Source organism: Colobus angolensis, unplaced genomic scaffold (genome assembly GCF_000951035.1).
Source record: "Colobus angolensis palliatus isolate OR3802 unplaced genomic scaffold, Cang.pa_1.0 Scaffold81, whole genome shotgun sequence".
In the NCBI taxonomy this organism is placed as follows: domain Eukaryota; kingdom Metazoa; phylum Chordata; class Mammalia; order Primates; family Cercopithecidae; genus Colobus; species Colobus angolensis.
In genome coordinates this window covers 5634555-5659053 of record NW_012121932.1, presented here as the reverse complement: position 1 = coordinate 5659053, position 24499 = coordinate 5634555, and the positions used below count along the sequence as shown (strand labels likewise).

General features: G+C 38.7%; 1 protein-coding gene across 2 annotated transcripts in view; it reads right to left on the bottom strand.

The window, feature by feature from the left end:
• Positions 1 to 2380: 2380 nt before the first annotated feature.
• The window catches only part of RRP15 (ribosomal RNA processing 15 homolog (S. cerevisiae)), a 46919-nt gene continuing 24800 nt past the window's right edge, over positions 2381 to 24499 (bottom strand). For both annotated transcript variants that reach the window (XM_011929440.1, XM_011929439.1), the window contains exon 5: positions 2381 to 3005. In XM_011929440.1, coding sequence (XP_011784830.1) covers positions 2862 to 3005 — 144 coding nt within the window. In that variant the 3' untranslated portion in view covers positions 2381 to 2861. The remainder of the gene's footprint in view (positions 3006 to 24499) is intronic.

Sequence of the window (24499 nt, the reverse complement as noted above, 5' to 3'; positions counted from 1 at the left end):
ATTATTGGTTCCTATTTTCCACAGTTCTTTCTAACCGAGGAAAAGTAACCTACTATATTATTCCCAGTAGTTACCAAAAATAAAATCCTAAGTGTTACATTTAAATAAATGGGGAGGCAGGAATTGCGGTTTTCTTTCCCCTCATTAAAAAATTCAAAGACAGGTGGTATGGCGGCTCACACCTGTAATCTGAGCACTTTGGGAGGCAAGAGGCAGGAGGATCCCTTGAGCTCAGGAGCTCACCAGCCTGGGCAACATGGTGAAATCCCATCTCCGGCAAAAAGACAAAAAATTAGCTGGGCATGGTGGCACATGCCTGTAGTCCCAGCTACTCGGGAGGCTGAGGTGGGATGATCGCTTGAACCCGGGAGGCGGAAGTTGCAGCGAGCTGAGATTGCACCACTGCACTCCAGCCTGGGTGACAGTGTGAGACCATCTCAAAAACAAACAAACAAACAAAAACCACAAAGACAATGTAGAAAGATGAAATAGACTCGGATTATTTATCTGATTGATATCAGAATAATGTAAATGTTGTAGGTAAAATATTTAGAATAGAGGTGACAGAACTAAACTCAAACATTCACTTAAGACATACAATTAGTTTCTAAAATATGCACATTCCTGGTTTCATATTTATACATAATGATATTTTGCTTAATACCCAAGATGCAGAAATACTAATACATAGAAGATATCAAATCTATATGATAAAAATTATGTCATGTAATTCATATATACTTCATAGCCTTCTAACAGAAGTGATACAATTTTTTCCCTGATAGTGGCAACTCAATTTTGCTTTGGAATAAAATAATTTCTGAACAAAGGAAATCTGCAAATATTCTTTTCCTTACTTTCAATGTGAAAATCTTGTCAAATTTTTTCAAATTAAATGAGGGACTATAAAATATGACTATTATGTTTCAAAACAGTAAATAAGCTACTTATCCATATCTATCATGTGAATGTACTATTCAGAAAAATTCCTGCAAAACTCTAGTATAACCCAGAAACAGATTAAATTAAATTAAGTGTAATCTTAGTTCTGGGGAGAAAAATGTGTTTAAGTTGCTGCACATATTTTTTTTTTTCAAAATTATGTGTTTGTTAGGTCATATTGAAATATTTATCTGTATTAAGTTATAGCAGGATATTTAGTTCTCCTGTATTACTATTGAGGCATATTTGTTCACATTTATTTATATTGAAAGACACTAATGTTCAAAAGTTAGAATAAATACAAAAATGCGTCTTGTACTTTGCTGTTTTAACCACTTGATATCTTAGGTGTACATCTTCCTTTATGATAACAAATACCAGGCCACAGACTGATTCAGCTTTAGTCATATAATACTGTAACACTCAAATGGGTTTCAAAATATAAACATCTCTGCTCTTGCATAGTTTTTTGGGGGGAAGATTATCCTTCAATATGTAACAGATGCAAGTATGTGCAACTGGGTGGTAGGAGGGAACTATTTTTATTATGAAAAGGGATGGATCCTTTTCAAAAAGGGACAGATCATATTTATTAAATAATTCCCTTAAAAACTTTAGATCTTGGGCCACATTTCACAAAAATTTTGGAATGATATTAAACAGTCTTTCCTCTTTTTAATAGCTGGATACTAAAACTCACCCAATTTAATAGCCTTTAAGGCAATAATATGGAATCAAGTCTCAAATAGGATGCAATATTCTGCTACAGATTACTTGTTGTCTAACTGCATCATTTCACTGGCTGGGCAGTCCATAAAAAGAATTTAAGCTAACTCAAATATTTGGGAGGGAAAAAAAGAAGAGAGAGACTAAAACATGTCAAATATGCTTCCTGTGAAATTATGTCTCATTGCATGAGCATGAGAATTTCCACCTCTGTAAATCTCTCCTGCAAAAATAGCCTAACATCTAAAATAAATCTGTCATTATTTATATTATTTAATAAATAAAAGGAAAGAAAATAAAAGCTGAAATCTGGGCCGGGCGCGGTGGCTCAGGCCTATAATCCCAGCACTTTGGGAGACCGAGGCAGGTGGATCACGAGGTCAGGAGATCAAGACCATCCTGGCTAACACAGTGAAACCCCATCTCTACTAAAAATACAACAACAAAAAATTAGCCGGGCGTGGTGGTGGGCGCCTGTAGTCCCGGCTACTCGAGAGGTTGAGGTGGGAGAATGGTGTGAACCCGGGAGGCAGAGCTTGCAGTGAGCCAAGATCATGCCACTGCACTCCAGCCGGGGCCACAGAGCAAGACTCCGTCTCAAATATAATAATAATAACAATAATAAATAATAAATAAGTTGAAATCTTTTGTTTCTTAAATCATATCTTCCAGATTACCCAAAAATAAAATCACCACCCAAAATCTGAAAAACTATAATTTTAAATTTTATTATATAGGTTTTCTCAATAACTTCCCAACACAAACCATAAGACACCAATCATTTCCAGAAACTACAGATACATAGTTGGGTCTATAAGTTAGAAGGCAAAGAAATATTAACTTCAAAGAGTTTAATTATGAATTAGTACTGTATTTCTGAAAACATTGGTGATACTGAAGTAACACACCAATAGACATGACCAATATGATCCTGGCAAAATGCGTATCTCGCTAGTCAAGCAGAAATATATCCTTTCACAAATGTTCTGAGGAACAACGCTTAAAATTATGCAAGGGTTTAAAATATAATTTTTAATGAAGTATATATAAAATGTACATAAAAAGGGAAATATGAAATCTGGCAAAAGTCTTTTAACTTTTTTACAAATGGTATCCTTATAATTCACCATCAGAGGATGACGTATTTCTCTAGAAAAAAATAAAATGACTGCAATTGTATTTCCTATGATGCTTTATGTATCAGAGTCACTTGCAGATTCTGGTCTGCTGTCATCTGGCCCATCACTTTCCTTGTCCCAGTCTTTCATAGATGCTCCCATCATGAAATCATCACGTAGGATCGTCCAACCCGGGCCCTCTTCTGATTTCACTTCACTCTGAGGAAAATTATAGAATCAAAATATTCCAAAGTTAATTCCATCATAAGGAAACAAAAAGGTACAAGCTACAAAACAAACTTCTCAATGCTTAGTTTTTAAAATAGGGGTAAAACCAAGAGAAATTATAAATTGGTTTACTTTACACACTATGATTATGTACAAATGTATAATAAAGAACTAAACATTAATAAAATATTGCATGGACTCCATAAAAGAAACATGAAAGCAAAACAAAAAATTTTTTTGAAATGAGGGAAAAAAATATAAATCTAGGTTTGGTATTAATTTTTTAAGCACTTTTGACAACCAAAACAGACTTACAATACTATTTAACCTTCAGTGATAATTTACTAGAAAATTTGGGGCAAATTATTTCACCACAAATAACAATTTAACAAAGGCCTTTAACCCAAAGTAAATTAAAAGTGAGAAAAAGAAACTACCTTGGTACTATGCTAGGTTTTTTAAGATGCTATCTCACTTTACCTTTCTATAAACTTTTGAACCAAATGTTCTTTATTTAGGTTATGAGCTCACTGCCTGACCCAATCATGTAATCAAAGACTAATCGCATGTTGAAATTATAAATAAATGAAGCAGGGAATAAACATAATAGGTAGTCAATTCATTTCATTTAGTCACAGGATTTATGTGGTACTAAGAATTTCAGGCTTTCATTTCATGGTACAATAGTACCACCTTGTGGTATCAATTAAGTAACACAATAGATGCAGCACTCAAAATTTTTCATTCCTTCCACAAATATTTATTGAGAATTAGCTGTGTATCAAGCACTATGTTAGGAACATAGTGATGAACAAACCAAAGCCCCTGTTTTGGGGGTGGCTAACAGTCTATGCATATCTATTTATGTCAATCACAGAAATACAAAATTTTGTAAAAACCTAAGGCACAAGAACCCATGACATTTGCTTAGAAAACAGTGTTATCGTTATGCAGTCATTACGTAAAAAACAGTTTAAAAATATATACATATATATATTAAAGGTATTTGCTGGGTTACAAGAGATTACTTACCTAACAGGCGAAGTTTCCCTTTATTTAAAAAAAGATAGCCCTGAAACATTCATTCCATTAAAAAAAAAAATAAATTGAACACTATTACAAGCAAATAAGAAAACTGTCCTATTGGCTCACTCTTATCTTCTTGAGGTCAAAATATCAAGCAAAGCTTGTGCTTAAATATAACTTGAAGACTGAATGGGATATAAATACGGGCAAAGACTTCAGAACTGACTTAGTATGTCAAACATCAGCACACTTTTTACTATAATTGACCCAACATACAGAAACAAATAAAAAAACTGTGCTATTTAAAAACCAATATAAAACAGTTCCATTGCTTCTCACGCCACACTGATAGGAAAACAATAATGTAGGAAGCTAACAAGTATATTAACAATTTTTCATTTCTTATTTCTACAATATCAAACCTACTCGTAAAACTGAAATTCTACTTCTATTAGATTAATTTAGCTAGCTGGATAAAAGGCCATTTTCCCTGATTTTCACTCTGTCACCCAGGCTGGAGTGCAGTGGCGTTATCATGGCTTACTGAAGCCTTGACCTCCCAGGCTCAAGTCATCCTCCCACCTCAGCTTCCAGAGTAGCTGGGACTACAGGTGCACACCATCATGCCTGGCTAATTTTTTTTGTGTGTGTGTGGAGACAGGGTTTTGCCATGTTGTCCAGGCTGGTTTTGAGCTCCTGGGCTCAAGCAATCCACCTGCCTTAGCCTCCCAAAGTGCTGGGATTACAGGTGAGAGCCACCACACCCAGTCAACCCAGGTTTTCTTTAAATGAAAAACTGATGTTCACAATGAACAAAAATCCACTTAGAACCAACAATTATAACATCTCTCCTGTCAAAGTAAGAATTCAAAGCTTTCAATTAAATTCAGAAAAGTGTATAGCCATATCCAAATTGCTGACTAGCAAAGACCTATCCTGACTTTGGTATTTGAGTTTACATATGAACAAGTGCAATCTCAGTGTGAAGCCTCTATGTTAGGCAAGTACACCCAAAATGCCATCAACACGTTACCGAAAGAGCACACTGATGCCACATGACTGACTCAACACAGAGTGTTTCTATAAGAGAGCTCACCCTGGCAACCGACCTCTAGCTGGACTGAGCTACTCCTCTACTCCTCTCCGAGGTAGCACCAGAAAACCCGCAGGCAACAGAAGAACGAAGAAGAAAAGGGAACATGGACAAAACTTTTTTTTTTTTTTTGAGATGGAGTCTTGCTCTGTCGCCTAGGCTGGAGTAAAGTGACGCCATCTCGGCTCACTGCAAGCTCCACCTCTCGGGTTCACGCCATTCTCCTGCCTCAGCCTCGCTAGTAGCTGGGACTACAGGCACATGCCACCACGCCTGGCTAATTTTTTTGTACTTTTAGTAGAGACGGGGTTTCACCATGTTAGCCAGGATGGTCTTGATCTCCTGACCTCATGGTCCGCCTGCCTCAGCCTCCCAAAATGCTGGGATTACAGGCGTGAGCCACCGTGCCCAGCCGACAAAACTTTAAACATGTATTTCAGAAAGAAAGGAACAATAGACCAAAGGAAGGAATTCACTAATTAAAATGGTGACACTAGCTATATCATATGTTTGTCTTGGAAGATGAGTGCTGTAAACATCTATTTTAGGCAAGAAGAGCAGCAACAGAGTAAGTTCAAAGTTTTCCTCAATTGTCCAATGTAAAGAATAACAAGAAGAGCTTTACAGGGGGATTTTGGTGATGTTTTTGTTTCTTGGTTTCAAGGATCAACATAGTCTGTATCAGTGATTCTTAAAGTGTGATCTCTAGACCAGCAGCATTATCCACTAACTTGAAAATATGTTATTAGCAATTCAAAATCTCGAGCCCTATTAAATCAGAAACTCCAGGCATGCTGCCTAGTAATCTGTTTTTATAAGTCAGTGAGTGATTCTGGTACATGTTAGAGACAATTATTTATTTGCTTTAAATAAACATTTTTTCTTAGTGACAGTTTTGTTTACTGCTATAAAACCAAGTACACTTTATGGCTGAGAGGGAAAGATTTTAGAAAATCCAATATTCGATTTTGTAAATCTAACATAAGATTCAGCATTTTATGCCGTAAGTATGGATATCACTCAAGCTATCATTACTTTAGCATTTTTACACTGTGAAGCAACAATTTGGAAACAAAAAAAAAGACACGATAGAAAATTTATAAAAACAAGTGCGGGTTAATACATTTTAAAAATAGATATGTTAGATGGCATCTGTCAAGATGGCAGCTCAAGAAAACCTAGTTTTAGGCCAGGTGTGGTGGCTCACACCTATAATCCCAGGAGTTTGGGAGGCCAAGGCGGGCCGATCACTTGAGGTCAGGAGTTTCAGACCAGCCTGGCCAACATGGTGAAACCCGTTTCTATTGAAAATACAAAAATTTGGCCGGGCGCGGTGGCTCAAGCCTGTAATCCCAGCACTTTGGGAGGCCGAGACGGGCGGATCACAAGGTCAGGAGATCGAGACCATCCTGTCTAACACGGTGAAACCCCATCTCTACTAAAAAATACAAAAAAAAAAACTAGCCGGGCGAGGTGGCGGGCGCCTGTAGTCCCAGCTACTCAGGAGGCTGAGGCAGGAGAATGGTGTGAACCCGGGAGGCGGAGCTTGCAGTGAGCTGAGATCCGGCCACTGCACTCCAGCCTGGGTGACAGAGCGAGACTCCGTCTCAAAAAAAAAAAAAAAAAAAAATTTGCCTAGGTGTGGTAGCACAGGCTTATAATCCCAGCTACTGGGGAAGCTAAGGCGGGAGAATCACTTAAACTGAGGAGGAGGAGGTTGCAGTGAGCTGAGATCACACCATTGCACTCCAGCCTGGGCAACAGAGTGAGACTCCATCTCAAAAAAAATAAAGAAAACCTCGTTTTAAAGGCAGCAGAATGACTTTTTAAATTCTAATGTCTACATTTGCTAAAGACTTATGCAGAAAGAAAAAAGGCGGAGGGCACATGCTAAAGTGACAGTCTGAACATAAACAACTAGTCTTGCTCAATTGCAATACTCAATAAAACTTCAGAAAAGTGATTTGTTGTTTTAAAGACATAACTCAGAAGGACAAGATCAGAAGAGACAATATCAACACAATTTTGAAGGTGAAGGAGATCCTAAGACTGTAACTGTCACACTGACAAAACTAACCCTATTTACACTGCAGAATCTGTGAAAGAATCAGAAACTGGCAGTAAGTATCAGGGATTTCTGGAAGTTAAGGGTTGAAGTGGAAGAACCAAAATAAAAAGAACCGGGGTGCAAGATATGTTTTGAGAAACTTCCCCATCCCATTCCACAATAACCTGGCATAACACCCTAGAGGTTTAACTTCTGAAGAGGTAATGGGCTTACACAGATGAAGGCATAGGTATAGAACTGAAAATGGGATTAAGTTACACACACACATACACACACACACAGCAACCAGATATTGAATCCCAGCTCTCTTCTCACACTGGGCTCCCAAAATGCTGGTAGGCAGACCTTTTTCTTCCAAGTAGGAGAACAGAAGAGTTACTTTATTGAAAATCTGACCAGTTGCTAATAAATTCACCCAGAGAACCCTACAGTGAAATTTAAGGTGGATGACATCCGTATATTCATAGCTTCCAGTTGAATTTTTCGGTCTATTTGATCTAATCATGAACACACAACTAAGGATTATCAGAAAGAAGACTGAGAACAACACAAACACAAAATGTAAAAAGTGACTTGCAGAAAAAAAAATTCAAGAGAAAAAAATTTAGGGAAAAATATCATCAACATCCTTGAAGAATTAAAATATATTGCATCCATAAAATCCGAACAGTTGCTACTTGATTTTACTTTGTTTATTTATTTATTTTTGAGACAAAGTTTCACTCTTGTTGCCTAGGTTGGAGTACAATGGCACAATCTCGGCTCACTGCAACCTCCGCCTCTTGGGTTCAACCGATTCTCCTGCCTCAGCCTCCCGAGTAGCTGGGATTACAGGCAACTGCCACCATGCCCAGTTAATTTTTTGTATTTTTAGTAGAGATGTGGTTTCACCATGTTGGCCAAGCTGGTCTCGAACTCCTGACCTCATGTGATCCACCCACTTTGGCCTCCCAGCTAAGATTACAGGCCTGAACCACCATGCCTGGCCAACAGTTGCTATTTTAAAAGAAACATTAGGAGAATAACAAAGAGCTTAAAATTAAAAATATAGTGGAATAAGTAAAACAAAACAAAACAACCACATTACAAAAGTGAGAAGATAACGGTAAGGAAATTGCCCAGAAAATAGACTAAAAGAGATGAAAAGTAGAAGAAAAAGATAACTAGAGAACCAGTCCAAGTGACCCAGGATGCAAATAATACGAGCTCTACAGACAGAGAAAAAATGTACAGGAGGAAATTAATGAAGTACTTTAACAAAATTTCCCAAAGTGAAGGACACACATTTCCAGATTAAAAGCAGCCCTCGAGTGTCCAATACAACACAATGAGAACATTACTGTAAAATTTTAGGATAACAGGAACTAAAAGAATATCCCATAAGCTTCCAGGAAAACAAAAGTCACATACATACCAATAATCAGAAATCAAAAGATTCAGATTTTCCAATAGCAATCCTAGAATCAAGGAAGCAACAGACAAATACTTTCAAAATGTCAAAGGAAGATAATATTCAACCTAAAATTCAATATTGGGACAATTATTGAAATGTGAATACTGAACAGAGGTATTTTCAGACATACGAGGTCCCCAAAAGTTTATTTCCAATGCAGCCTTTCTCAGGACACTGAGGATGTTCTCTACAAACAGACGGAGTAAAACAAAAAGAAGACAACATGGGATAGAGAAAATAGAGCCCCACCAAAGAAAAAAGAAAGAAATGGCCAGGATGAGAATGAATGGAGATTCCGAAATAACAACTACACATCAAGCATGAAGGACAACCTGCGGCCAAGTGACTCCGTGGGACAGCATGCGGAAAGCGGTCATCACCATGACATCTGTCACTGTATGTTATTTTAACTTGACAAAATCACTGGAGAATATGCTTTACCAAAAGAGTGAGAGTAAACCAAGAATAAAGGAGATCCAAGAACCCAGAAATAGGGAATTCAATCCAGGAGAAATTCCAAGGATCACAGAAAATTTAAGTCCCAGATGACAACAGTGAAGAAAGCAATCAGGGGATACAAAGGAAAATAGAGGTTTCTAGGAAAGGAAGTCTCAGAGAAAAGAATTACAATAGATACATTACTTGAGATCATTTGACTTTGAAAAACTAAATAAAGGAAATTAAACATGAAAAGTCAAGACAATTATTAACTTCAGGAAAAACAAATAGAAAGGAAACATAAATATGGAATATTACAACATTCAGCTATAATTTTTTCACATGAATAATAAAAGCTGAATACTGACAACATATAATTGTAATCTAACTATACTGAGTGGACAAAGGAGAAGAGATTGTGTAAGATAATTAAATCTTTGCCTACTGTAATAGAAAACTGATAGATAATGCCTCAAACTGATTAATCAAAAGATACGACTGTATATATGCACGAGTTAGTGATGGCAGCGGCCGACCATCCGGACTGGCTGCTGCCATCATACCAGTTGCAGCAGGGAGGTGCAGGCAGTGGTAGCAGGAGCGGAAGCAGTAGTGGCGGCGTTGGAACCCTTGTGCCCCGCGTCCCGAGGCAGACAATTGTGTCACACCCACGCTCACACAGGCAGGCAGGATCCGCTCCCAGGCCGGGAGCCACTGCCATGGCCTCAATCTCACTGCCAGCCGCATTTTGGGAACCCGGGAGTAGCTGGCCAAAGGCGCAGCCAAGACTTAAGGGGCCAGCCCCCAGAGTGTCGGGTTCATTTGTATGGGGTTGGCAGGGGCCGTGCCACCTGCAGGGGAAAACATACAGTAGGCAAACAGTTCCCAGGCCCGCTCCAGGGAGCCACAACGATGGGGCCAGACTAAGCCGCCTGCCAGCGGCAGAGCAGCACAGTCAGGCATGGAAGGGCAGGCTGAGAGGGACCAAGAGGAAGACTTGGGCCTGGGACGGTGCCAGGCTCCATAGAGCTGGTGGGAGCTGGGAGCAGGCAGAAGTCCCGCCCTCGCAGGCATAGCTGCAGCAACCCAAGTTCCGGCTGCAGACCCAGGTATGGCTGCACTCTGGAGTGGAGGGGGCCAGCAAGGTGCCCCCTGCCCCTGCAGGCTCGGAAGTATCTTCTCCTGCTGCCTGGCCTCTCCCAGTTCCCAGTGCCCGCTCCGATCTCAGAGAAAGGTTGGAGCAGAACCCAGAACTGTTGCAGTCCGGCTGAGTGTATGCACACTCGGGGTAGCGCTGACACGCCAGGCCCCCTGGGCCCCCTCCAGACTTTGGGTGCCAACAACCATGAGAGGGAGGCCAAGGTGGGGCTAAGGGCAGCTCAGCATTGACCTGCAGGCACTCCTTAGCCAGGACAGTCTGGGCGCCAGGAGCAGTGGCAGGAAGCACACAGGCTGCTGGGTAGAAGGGGGAGGGTCCCCGGTGAGGCCCCACCTTCAGGGCAGGGAGGGCCCAAAGCCTGCGGACCAGAGTGGGAACTTGTAGTGCTTTTTCTGGGCCAACCCACCATAGCCCATGGACCAATTGGCACTCAGTTCCTCTCCTCTAAGGCCCATAAAAAGCTCCTGACTCAGCCAGACCGAGAGACAACAAGACCACCAGCTGCAGAGAGGAGCTATCCACCACAGGGTCTCCCCTGTTCTATTGCTCAGTAAAGCTCCTCTTCATCTTGCTCATCCTCCACTTGGCTGTGTACCTCATTCTTCCTGGATGCAGCACAAGAACTAGGGACCCGCTAACTCGGGCTAACAGAAGTGTAACACAAACAGGGCTGACATATGTCCCTTGCTCACCATGTTGCAGGTGACAAGGAGAGAAGAGAGAAGGAGAGAAGAGCTGCAGCCCTTCAGGAAGCCCAGACCTAGGAGCTCCCTGAGCCAGGGCTGTGACACCTCTTTAGGGCTCTGCAGTTACTGGCATCTCCAAGCTTCCAGAACACCACGACGTTCCCCAGTGTCAGTCATGGAAGCTGTTTACAGCATACCTGGCCCAGCCGCAGCCTCGCAAGTAGCCGGCACCCATGCCAGTGCCTGGAGCTCTCCACCCTGCTGCAGCTGGCGTGCCTGGCTGTGTTCAGTGGCAGGACCCCATGCTCGCTCATACACCCCACGCCTTTGGCAGGCATGGGATCCAGGCCGGTAGCTCGAGCCAAGCGCAGACTGCCAGGCTGAGTGGGCAAAATGAGCCCATAGGACCGAGCAAAACAGGCAAAGGCACCACTGACCACAGAGGTTTCCAGCTGCTGAAGCGACACCCAAGGCTCCTGTAACATTAGGAATACAGAGATGTATAAATGCCAGCAGGACTAGCTAGAGAAATAAGAATTAGTTGCCCCTGAGATAGGAGATATGAAGGGTGGGCAGAATGGGGTGGAAAAAAACTTTATTTTATAATAAACGTTTATGGCAAAATGTGGCTTTTAAAACTACATGTATAAGAATTAAAAAAAAAAAAAAAAGGCAGCAAGAAACAGAAAAAAACAGTAACACCTAAACCATTTCCACGAATCCTAAGTTTCCCAAGCTTCTTTTCTACCAAGATCTTCCCAAAAATATCCTAAGAAATCCTTCTGGTTTTATTAACAATGATGATTCTGCTTTACTTTCTAACAATAAATGAAAAAGGGTCAAACACAATAAGTATACTATGAAGTCATTGTGTGCCAAGCACTTTATATAATATTGCCTTATTTTTAATTCTCTTAAGATTCCTGGCCAGATAGCAAGTATATCACGCTTACCTTATAAGAAAAATAAGGCTCAAAGAAGTGAAGTAAGTATTCAAGTTCAGAGTTAATAAAGAGCTGAGTCTATACCCAAACACAGATCCATTTGATTCCAAAGCCCACGTTCTTTCCACAACACTAAACTTCTCTAAAACTTAACCGATGATATGAACACAATACAGTAATATACTTTGTTCTTATATAACCTGTTATAACCTATGAACGAGTACTAAAATACATGCAAAATGCTGAATATGCTTAAGGTAATTTCCATAAAAGATTTGGGGTAAATTACATTACACACTGGATTGACATAATTTCAATTTGCTGTATCTTTCCATAAATACAATTTACCATTAAGTATAAAAACTTGCAGCACCCACAAAAAAAAAAAAAAAAAAAGATCAAAGATTAATATAAGAAAAAAGAAAAAAAAAAGCCTGAGGCAAATTCTAAATGTGTCATTCACTGGAAAAGCTTGCTTGGGGTGATCCCTGAATAGATTTCATTAAATGTTAAGACATCCTGAGAATGGAGGGTTTTTTGTTTTGTCTGTGAAACAGAAATAGTCGCAATTTGGTGCATTCTTTTCACAAAAGGAATAAAAACAGAGTTCTGGATTTGAATCTTTAAGCCATTGACTCCAATACTGCAAATTACAAAGTTTTAGAGGTCCAGCCCTTCGAAGAAAATAAAAAATTTATTATTTTTTATTAACTGGGAATAGCTATAATGTAAGATAAAGTTAACCATACTATACATGTTAGACCAGGTATTTACTATCATGAGATGGAAGCTGTGTTAGCTGTTAAATATAACTAACTAATATAAATCGTAAAGTATAAACTGAAATAATCAAATTTTATCAAATTACAGAGTCTTCCAGTGTTCCTGCAAGGCAGCACTGATTCAGTGACTTAAAGCAACCTATATAACTCTTTCTGCTTATATCAAATGAAAAGTAAAAGTGACTAAATGCAAGAACTTAATGAAAACTTCATGATGCAAGGAAACAAACAGTCCCCACCTTCCTTGGCCTAGTTTTACACAAATATTGAATAAAAACCATACAGAAGGAGTCTGTGTCCATTTTGAAGGTGAAGACAACCCTTAAAAATGTTAATCAGCTTTCATTTCAAAGTGCAAACATACATTGGCAGCCACTGAACACTGAAAAACAAGGTTTGGAATTACACATGCATCTAACACCAATGAGATAGTTAACTGCATTTCGTTTGCTGGGGTGGGGGATAATTAAAATCAAACCATAAAGAAAGACACCGTGTAGTCTCATCTATATTTAGTAATCAACAATAGTTGATTTCATTGCTTTCCCTAACAAGAAAGTTGTTTTCATTTTAACTCAGTTTCACCTAAATTTTAAGAAGTTCTTAACATTGACTAAATTCATCTTAATATCTTTGTTGTTAAAAATTTTCAGTAAGATATTTGCAATTGTAGTTAAAAACATACTTTATGGATTCAATTTTTTTCACCCACTGATTTTTTTTGTTTTAATTTCATTTACTGCCCTTGGTTTTACTATGTACCCAATACATATGTCCTTGCTCAAAGTGGTTCTATTTGGTGGTTTCTATTATTATACATCTTGTTATCCATACATTTAGTTCTTAATTCAACATTGACTTTCCTCAACATTTAAACTCTCTTAAGAACTCTAAGTAAGTTAAAGTTAACTAAATTACCTGAAAAGTCAAATGTAACACTTCAGGGAGCCTTTTGACAGTGCTCTATTCATTTTCATAGTAAATTAGTTGTTTGAAATATTCAGATACACTCTGCCAATTAGTCTCTTAAAGCACATTTTATCTGCTACATTATATAGCATATAAATGAAAATCCAGATTTATAAACAAATTAGCAGAGCTGTGAATTCAGCTAAAAAACAGATACCAATGTCTTCTTGATCACAAATTTGCTAAAAAGCTTAAATAAGAAAATATATGTAAAAGTGTTTTGCAAAACTATGAAATGTTATATAAACAAAATAAAGCTGCATCTAGTAAGGAATATGCACACTATCCAACTACTGAACTCAACAAACAATAGATTGGTCCCATCAGATCCCCTTGGAGAAATGGGTGATTCTAGGTCTGGGACACAGAAAGCACAAAGTTTGGGCCGGACATCTTGTCCCAGAATGCAAGGAATCACTCAAAGAAAATGAGGTCATGCCAAAAGGACACATGAGTGTTTACACAGGTTCTCACAGCCACATCTGCAAACTTAAGCAACAAAAAGTACAATGATACTCACTGACTGTAAACACTGAATGAATAAAAATCCCTGTGTCCATGACATTTTAAAAAGAGAAACAAGCCAGGCACGGTGGCTCATGCCTGTAATCCCAGCACTTTGGGAGGCTGAGTTGGGCAGATCACCTGAGGTCAGGAGTTCCAGACTAGCCTGGCCAACATGGTGAAACCCTATCTCTACTAAAAATACAAAAATTAGCTGAGCATGGTGGTGGGAGCCTGTAATCCCAGCTACTCAGAAGGCTGAGGCAGGAGAATCACTTGAACTCGGGAGGTGGAGGTTGCAGTGAGCCAAGATCGTGCCATTGCACTCCAGCCTGGGCAACGAGAGTGAGACTGCATCTCAAAAAAAAAAAAAAGACAAACAAAAGAAGAAAAAAGAGAGGAAAACTCAAGTGCCTGCACTGGAGGTGACTATTAAACTCCTTACTCTGGAAAACCGTAATTAAAAGGGATGAAACATCAACCCCCATCTTTAGGAACTTTAATTTATCTCCTGAAAAATGTCAGCTAATAAATTAGAAAACAAATGAGAAAATCACCATTCTGTAACCTCAAGTCACTTAACTGTTTAGGCAAGGATCACTAATTGATGGTAAAAGGAAAAAGATGGAGACAGGTATACTTGCTCCTGTGAAACTATTTGCCCCAGAAATTACTTTCTAACTGGGGGATGGGGAGGGTGCATCTTTAACATTAAAAAAAATGGGCCGGACGCGGCAAGCCTGTAATCCCAGCACTTTGGGAGGCCGAGACGGGTGGATCACGAGGTCAGGAGATCGAGACCATCCTGGCTAACACGGTGAAACCCCGTCTCTACTAAAAATACAAAAAAACTAGCCGGGCGAGGTGGCGGGCGCCTGTGGTCCCAGCTACTTGGGAGGCTGAGGCAGAAGAATGGTGTAAACCCAGAAGGCGGAGCTTGCAGTGAGCTGAGATCCGGCCACTGCACTCCAGTCCGGGTGACAGAGCGAGACTCCGCCTCAAAAAAAAAAAAAAAAAAATTAAAAAAAATGTATTTACTATCACTTTAACCAAGTGGAAACTGGCATCACTAGCATGAGACATTCTGATAATGTGTCTCCTGATGTGTTACAATAACAAGTACATAGCATAAGCTATTACACATATGATATAATTATGGCAAAAAGAGTTTAACCTAAATTTCAGCAAGACTTTAGTCCTAACTTCTAGCTTACAGGAAAAAGGCATAAAACAAGATAAATGACACCATAATGAATTAATCAGACAAATTCATAAACCTAGCTTCATTATTCATTCTGGCTTGTCTCTTTAAAAAGCTAGTCTTTACAAGAAAAAAAGAAAGGAAAGGGATTGCTCTAGAATGCAAGAGAACAAGACAGAATCAAATGTAATGGGTGAGCCTTAATTGAATTCTGGTTCTCAAAGTTATTTTTAAAAATCTTTTAATTGTATGGTTATATGAATGTCATACCTCAATAAAGCTGATTTTTTTTTAAAAAAAGAGAATCTTTGGGGCACATGTGGTTAATACTTTCAAATAATCAACCTAAACAAACAAAAACTAGATGGAGAGAAAGGCAGATAGCTATTAAAACAAACACAGTAAGTGTTAACAACTTTTAAACCTAAGTAGAAATACAGAAATATAGGTGTTTATACCACTATTCTTTGTAATGTTCTTCCTGTGTGCAAATTTTCATAAAAGAGCTGGGAGTTCATGCCTATAATCCTAGCACTTTGGAAAGCTGAGGCAGAAGAATCACTTGAGCCCAGGAATTCAAGATCAGCCTGGGCAACATGACGAGGCCCCCATCCCTAGAAAAAAAATTTTACAATCAGCCGGGCCTAATGGTGCCTGTGGCTCTAGCTACTCGGGAGGCTGAGGAGGGAGGATCGTTTGAGTCCAGGAGGTTGAGGCTGCAGTGAGCTGTGATGATCACACCACTATACTCCAGCCTGAGTGACACAGTAAGACCCTGTCTTTAATTAAAAACAAACAAAGGGGGGGCATGGGGGAAGATTCTAAAATCTGTATTAAACACACAATCATCAAATACATGATGCATTTGATTTCTAGTAAATTTTAATTCCTTGAAAAATCAAGAGAAAGTAAATTCTAACTTTATAAAGAATTTTCTAAGTTAGTTTTATGAGTTTCATGACTTGAAAATGTCTTACTATGGTTAACATTTTATCTTACATAACAGTTTTGAGAAATCAGATTTTAAAATGTGTCAGTCTTCATTATGCTCTACATGGGGCATGTGAGACCTAGGAAAAAGCAGAATGCAAGCTGCTTCCTTCACCATTCTCTTCCTAGTCTTGCTGGTACTGTGGCTCATCAGCCAGCCACAGTTCTTCTGGCTCATCTGGGTGAGAGAAGGAAGAAAAGTTTCCTATTGGAAATGGAATTAGGTAAAAACATCTGCCATAGCGTCTGGCACAAAGCACACACTAGTTAGTGCCCTCTCAGTCCTTCTACTTGCTATCCTTAGTTGCTGATGCCAAGTCATTGTGCATCATATAATCCCCAACTTGGGACACGTATGATCTTCTCATGATGTTCTGCACATTATTCACAAAGATGAGGACATTCAAATAGTATGACAGCACCCCCATAAGAAACAAACATCCTAATAAGTAAATTCTTGTAAGTAATATAGTTAGTTCAACCATAACTTGAAATGGGGAACAAGAGAAAGTGGACACATTTCTAGTTCCTTCAAATCTAGTTTTAGATTTTCTAAGAATTATGCATTATTAGGGCCATCACACCTAAAGTGACTGAGAATGTCCAAATCTAAACATAATTTTAATCCAATTATTGGAAGATTTTTGGATTATTCAATAATTCAGACAAAAAGTAGTAATAGTTTCCCTTCTAATTGGTTTCCAACTTTGGAATTCATCTTTGACTCCAATTTTTAAAGAAAAAATAAGCACTAAGTATAAGGAACTCGTTTTAATGGCATGCAATGCAAAACAAAAATTATTGCAAACCTTTATATAGCACTTACTATGCACTAAGCATCATTCTAAGCACTTGATGTATATTAATTCAACTGACTCTCACAACATCCCTATGAGGTAGGGACTGTTATTACTACTATACATAACAGGCATTTTGAACTCAGGCAGTCTGGTTCTAGAATCTGTAGCTTTAGTACTATGTGTTATATATTCCCACAAATGGTCTCAACTGCCTACTACTCAAAATGCTAATTTTTACCAAGACACAATAAAATATTATTCTGATTTTTAAAAATGCATTATAGGTGCTAACACATAAGACTGATATCTTAATATAATGCATTTTAAAAAGTCAAATGCATAAGACTCATCTGTGCAGGATAATTTTTTTTAAAGCCTCAACCTCAGTAAAGAAAAGTGAATACAGGCAGTGACTTCAGCCACTTCAAATAGCACATTTCTTCATATAGGGGCAAAAAGATGCATGGCACCATTAATTTTAATTTAACAGTAACTAAAGATTTCTACAGCTGTTCTGTAATAACCAGTTCTTATTCTTCAATAATATCTGTATTTTCCATAAGTCAAAATGCTGCATGTGCCATATTGCCAAACCTAAGTTCATTTTGATTAAAATTGTTCAAATCAGAAACCACCCTACATTAAAACTAAATAGCATATTTTAAAAGACATAAATACAATGAGAAACTGGCTTAAAACTGTTCCCATCAACAGTAATATGTACAATCCTGCTCATTCTCATTTCAAACATGGAGTCTCACTTTTGCCTAAACTCTATTTAGGCATTTTCGGTAAACAAACATTAAGCTGAATTATTTACAAAATTAGGATTCCACACATTCCTATTAGAGCAGCTTTACGTGAGAGTAAAACACTGTTGTCCTGCAATACAGGGGCAATCTAAGGACAGCATCTTTCTCTACCCGCTCGCCTGCCTTCCACACCCCAACTTGATTTAAAAGCTAAATCCTGGCTGGGCACGGTGGCTCAAGCCTGTAATCCCAGCATTTTGGGAGGCAGAGGTAGGAGGATCACTTGAGGCCAGGAGTTTGAGACCAGCCTGGCCAACATGGTAAAACCCCATCTCTACTAAAAATGCGGAAAAAAAAAAAAAAGGCCAGGCGTGGTGGCATGCGCCTGTAATCTCAGCTACTCAGGAGGCTGAGGCATGAGAATTGCTTGAACATGGGAGGCAGAGGTTGCAGTACGCCAAGATCACGACACTGCACTCCGGCCTGGGTGACAGAGTGAGATCCTGCCTCAATAAAACCAAAAGTAAATCCTGAAAATTGCCGGAGGCCCACGAAGGGACCTGAGTGAGGAATTCCTCCTTTCCTAGGCTTCTGTCTTTGGAAGCAAGAATTCAGCAGATCTAAGAAACAGAAGAAATGCACATTTTCAAAGGTACATAGCAATTTGGAGTCTGGGTCTAAGTTGCAAGATACCTAAGAGGCCAGGTATTTCGAAAGCATTCTCACCACTAACTATTTACCTATGAAGAAATTATGAGGTTGCCATTTATGATAAATAAATGAGAAATAGAGGAGTACCCTACCTTATCTCTATGTTTGACATTTAAAGTGCTCATATCACAAAAATCAGAAAAAAATAAGTAAGTACCTGGACTTTTCCGGTAACTCTTTTTCCTAGGGTCTTCTATTGAAAACTATTGTCCAGCAATCACTAAGGAAATCAGTTTCTTTTTTTGTTGTTGTTGTTGAGACAGAGTCTTGCTCTGTTACCAGGCTGGAGTGCAGTAGCGCAATCTTGGCTCACTGCCACCTCTGCCTTCTGGGTTCAAGTGATTCTCCTGCCTCAGCCTCCCAAGTAGCTGGGATTACAGACCCCCACCACCACACCCAGCTAATTTTTGTATTTTATTTTATTTCATTTTATTTATTTATTTATTTATTTTTGAGACGGAGTCTGGCTCTGTCGCCCAGCCTAGAGTGCAGTAGCCCGATCTCAGCTCACTGCAAGCTCCGCCTCTCAGGTTCACGCCATTCTCCTGCCTCAGCCTCCCGAGTAGCTGGGACTACAGGTGCCCGCCACCTCGCCTGGCTAGTTTTTTGTATTTTTTAGTAGAGACAGGGTTTCACCGTGTTAGCCAGGATGGTCTTGATCTCCTCACCTCGTGATCCGCCCATCTCAGCCTCCCAAAGTGCTGAGATTACAGACATGAGCCACCGCACCCAGCCAGTAAATCACTTTCTAACAGAAACCAACTAGCATTTTCCCTTACTATAAAATTATAATTTCAATTTCATTATCAAAAAAAAAACCTGAAATTGATATATTGGCACTTTCAAGTAAATGAAAACCTTGTAGAAAGTCTATAATTCAAGAGTACAAGTACCATATAGCCAACGCTTTCCTAACAGTAGCCAATATATTCTTCTTAGAGACTCATAGATTTAACATCACATATGCTTCTGTCCAGTCTTTAGAGTAACAGAATTAAATTCCAAGAAATCTGATTGAATTTTAGTTGGCTTTTCAAGAAAACAGCAAAAGGAATAATTATGACTTTGAAAGCTAAGGAAAAAAATTAATGCCTCTACATTAATAAAATCTTGATTAACATACTGAGAAATAAATCACTCTAGATAGGAACATGTTTTGAATAGAGGAACAGAAGTATTAATCCTTTAAGAGTTAAAGCTTAAATTTTTTATAAAACTTTTCTAAAAAATATGTTTTTGTTGCTTCCTTAAAGGGTGTTCTAAATACAATATAATATTTTTAAAAATCACTCAAAGTCACCAGGCATGGTGGCTCATGCCTGCAATCCCAGCACTCTGGGAGGCCTAGGTGGGTGGATCGCTTGAACCCAGGAGTTTGAGACCAGGCTGGGCAGCATAGCAAGATCCCATATCTTTAAAAATAATAAAATAAAATAAAATAAAAATCACTCAGGGTCAACGTCAAGATATTGGTCAATATGCCTTGCCAAGTGTTGATATATAACTGGCATGATGCTTCCTGTATTTGATCCAAGAGAGGAATTACAGCTTCTGGATTAGGTAATTCCTTCCAGATAACTGAAAATTAGTTCTTTAAATCTAGAAGATATTACATTTATCCATGTGAAAAACTCTCTAAAATAGACTATTCATCTTCCCTGACTCAGTAAACAAGCTAATCACTCTTAAAGATTCAGGAACCCTACTAAGACATACAGGACTCATCAGCTCCTGCCCCAGGTGGCCTCACCATACTCTGCTATTTTGGTTGCCTCCTTGTTTCTAGCCATGCTATTTCCTGCACTAACCAAACGCTTCTCCCGCACTGTTGCTGTTAACCTGATCTTTACTGTCATCCTTCTCATTTCTGAATATAACCTGGAGCAGCCACTGCCTCCAAAAATCTTTACCTCTCAGACATGTTCCATATTTTATATTCTCTATTTTAGTGAAAGTTGTCACCCTTTCTGAGTCTCTCAAGTTGTAAACCTCTGAGTTAATTAATAACTCTTCCCTCTCCCATATCCCTCTACATGTGTTAATCGCACATCAAGTCAATCTATACCTTAAAATTGCTTCCCAATCTGATTCCTCTTTTCCCTTCACCCCAACTCACTTTACCCCTCACAATCTTAGTTCACGTTCTCTCTTCTTGCTTTGATTATGGCAATTGTCTTCCACTAATTGGTCTTCTGACTTTTCCATCCTTCAGCCCTTTCTTTTCCTTAAAAATAATGAAATCTTCACTATCTGAGCAACAGATTAAATCATTCCCCAAACCTCAGCACTGCATAATATTACCCTGGTAAAAAACCTCTACATGTACCTCCTTAGTCTAAAATAAAAGCTGAAATCAAAAGAGAAAGACAGAAAAATCAAATCTGACCAGATCACTTACCTTATGGCATTGGCCTCCAATGTGTAAAGAATGAAGTCCAGATTCCTCAAGAGAAGATAGAAGACTTCAAATCTGATGCCAACCTACTTCCTCAGAATCTCTTTTTCTAACTCCCCACTCATTAGCAAACATCCTACATTCCAACTTCCATGAAAGAAAACAGGAAAGAAAACTATAAGGAATCTGAAAAACTAGAGAACCGGCAGGCTTTTTCCCCCTTACCATGTTTACTTCATGCCATTTTAAAAATCAAAGCTAAGTTTCTTATATTCTTCTAAAGTACATTCCTCCTGAGAACCACATTTCCTATGAATATCCCCACATCACAATTTTTCCAACTTTACGATTTTCTAATTTCATGAGCAATATATGTACTACCCAGAACAGCTACTAAAAATATTTGGCAAAGGATTTCTCTTCTTGTTTCTAAATGAAATATGTGGTGATCTGATTCATTCCATACAACCAAATCTCTACTGAATTTAACATTCAACAATTTACCCCAAAGTTCTATTTATTGGCTAAGAATCATTCTTTTTTTATGTCTTCTCACATCCACTAACAGTATCTTTTTCCATAGCCCTATCTCACAAAAATACAAATAAAATAAAATTAGTGACTACCAATTAGACAGTACAAATGTTTTAAGAACGGGGATACAGAAGATCTTAAAAGGTTCCAAAAAGAAAAGAATCAGAAAGCAGAACAGCACTGAACCTCTCAATGGCAAAAAAAAACAAAGAAAAGAAAAAGTAGAAGGAAGGAAGGAAGGAAGGAAGGAAGGAAGGAAGGAAGGAAGGAAGGAAGGAAGGAAGGAAGGGAGGGAGGGAGGAGGGAGGGAAAGAAAGGAGATAGAAAGAAAAATTTCTCTCAAACTTCTGAGAGAAAATTACTTTCCAACATGGACATCTATGTTCTACTAGTTTCTTGTGGCTGCCATAACACATTACTACAAACTAGGTAGCTGAAAACAAGAGCAATTTACTCTCTCACAGTTCTGGAGGCCAGATGCCCATATCTGGCAAAGCCTCACTCCCTCTTGGGGCTTCAGGGGAGAACCCATCCTTTTCTGTCTCCTCCAGCTTCTGGTGTTTCTTGGCATTCTTTGACATGCAGCCACATCACTCCCACCTATGCCTCCATGGTCACACTGCCTGCTCCGCTTCTGTCTGCCAAATCTCTCCTATGTGTCTAAGAACACTTGTCACTGGTCTTAGGGCCTACCCGAATAATTCAGGATTACGTCTTCATCTCAAGATCATTAACTTAATTGCATCTGCAAAAACCCTTTCTCCGAATATTGGAAGCCATTTATCAGGCCAATATATCAATAAAAAATAAGGACACCTATACTCTCTCCCAGAATGCTGGTAACTGTCCCATCACTAAAATGCAGGAGAAAGCCAAGAGAAAAGAAGACATTTAGTTCAAAAAAACAGAGGATACTGCATAGGAGAGAGGCAAATGGAATTCCCAAGAAGGGGATAAAGCAATGTTGCAAAATGACAGTGCACAGTAGGTAAAGAACAACCAGTTTAGATAGCAGCAGCAGGATGACCACAAGAAATATACTACTGAGAAGGGTTTAACACTTCTGTTGAAGAGTGTGGAGGGATTTTGGCAAATGCAAAACTAAGAAAAATAAAGGCAAGTGATAACTCCAGGAAAATAAAAATTGTAACAAAGCTGAAGAAAGTAAGTATTATTATTGTACAGTATTTTGCTCAGCAGTGAACAATATTCACATTGAATACTAGTATTCAATCTAGTATCAGAAATTTTAATATACTATGTTGGAAGGACAGAATATGGAGAGGTGTGAGAAAAACCAACTTCATCCTCCATAAAAGATAGTATCTAGTATTGATAAAGAAATAGTGTAAATATTATTTAAGATATGGAGGTAAATATCAGAAGAAAGAACTAAGAGTTGCCTAGGTGTAGAGAACAATGGAAAAGGGCAGTGGTTATTTTATTTAATCATAAATTCACTTTTCACACTGTGCTCCTATTTCTTTGATAATAAAACTCTAATGCAGAAAAGATTCTAAGAAAAATGACTTGTTCGGCCAGGCACGGTGGCTCATGCCTGTAATCTCAGCACTTTGGGAGGACAACGCAGGTGGATCACCTGAGGTCAGGAGTTCGTGACCAGCCTGGTCAACATGGTGAAACCCTGTCTCTACTAAAAGTACAAAAATTAGCTGGGCATGGTGATGTACACCTGTAATCCCAGGTACTCAGGAGGCTGAGACAAGAGAACCGCTTGAACCCAGGAGGTGGAGGTTGCAGTGAGCTGAGATCACTCCACTGCACTCCTGCCTGGGCGACAGACAGAGACTTTGTCTCAAAAGAAAAAAAAAAAGAGAAAAAGAAAAATGACTTGTTTGGGCCCTATCACAGTTAAAAAACATTTGCCACAATGTCTATTTCTTATACCTTGAAGAAACATGAAAGTTCTATAAAAATTATTCTTTAAAAAAGTGTTCTTTAAAATAAATTCCCAAGTCATGTGTACATTAGGAGAAAACAAAACCAAACACCAAAACCACTCCTAAAGTATGGTTAACTATAATGGGCTCAACCTATATAACCTATGTTATATTATTACAATTCTATCCATATTTAATATAAAACTCCTGCCTCTTTTGGTTATTGAACATAAGACTTTAACATCAAAACTGAGTAACACATTTAACTGGGAAAAAGAATTGAAATCATTAAAATGAAGGTGTTTCCAAACTGGTATCCTGATAGCTGACTGTGAATCTAGTTTATATGGGGGTGACCTCTAATTTTAGAGACTTCACAATATTAGGAATACTGAATTTAAAAATCTGTGCTCTGAATATCATTACAGCCCAGGGAAGGGACAACAGTAAGATTTCTTTTGTTCCATTCTATGATGAGAGAAGGAACATCTATGAGGAAAGAGTACAATAGCTACGGTGCTAGGACAAGGTTAAATATAAGAAAAAAATGGCAAATATCGTTTTCTACTTACTTAATATCTTTCTTTATTTAGTTCGTTCATCAATGATTCAATTCTAAATAGCACTTGGCACACCAAATCTATGCTCACTTTTGCCACCCTGCCTTCCCTTGAACTACATTTAAAGTTCACCTATTTCATATGATGATCTATGCTCTAAATAACTAGTACACAGTTACTCTGAAATTCCCCACACACAGGAGTAGCCACTTAATGTACATTTTGTTAGAACTGGTGTAACTAATGTTAACGTGTACTCGACACACTAATTTAGAATTTGCCTACTATCAAGTTAATCTTACTTACTTATTTACTTGAAGTCATTTGTCCATTGTCCATCTTAATTGTTAGATTTTAAAGGACACAAGGATAACACCTGGTAGAAACAGGTCCTTAGTAAATATGGTTTTTTGTTTGTTTGTTTGTTTGTTTGTTTGTTTGAGATGGAGTCTCGCTCTGTCGCCCAGGCTGGAGTGCAGTGGCACGATCTTGGCTCACTGCACCCTCTGCCTCCCAGGT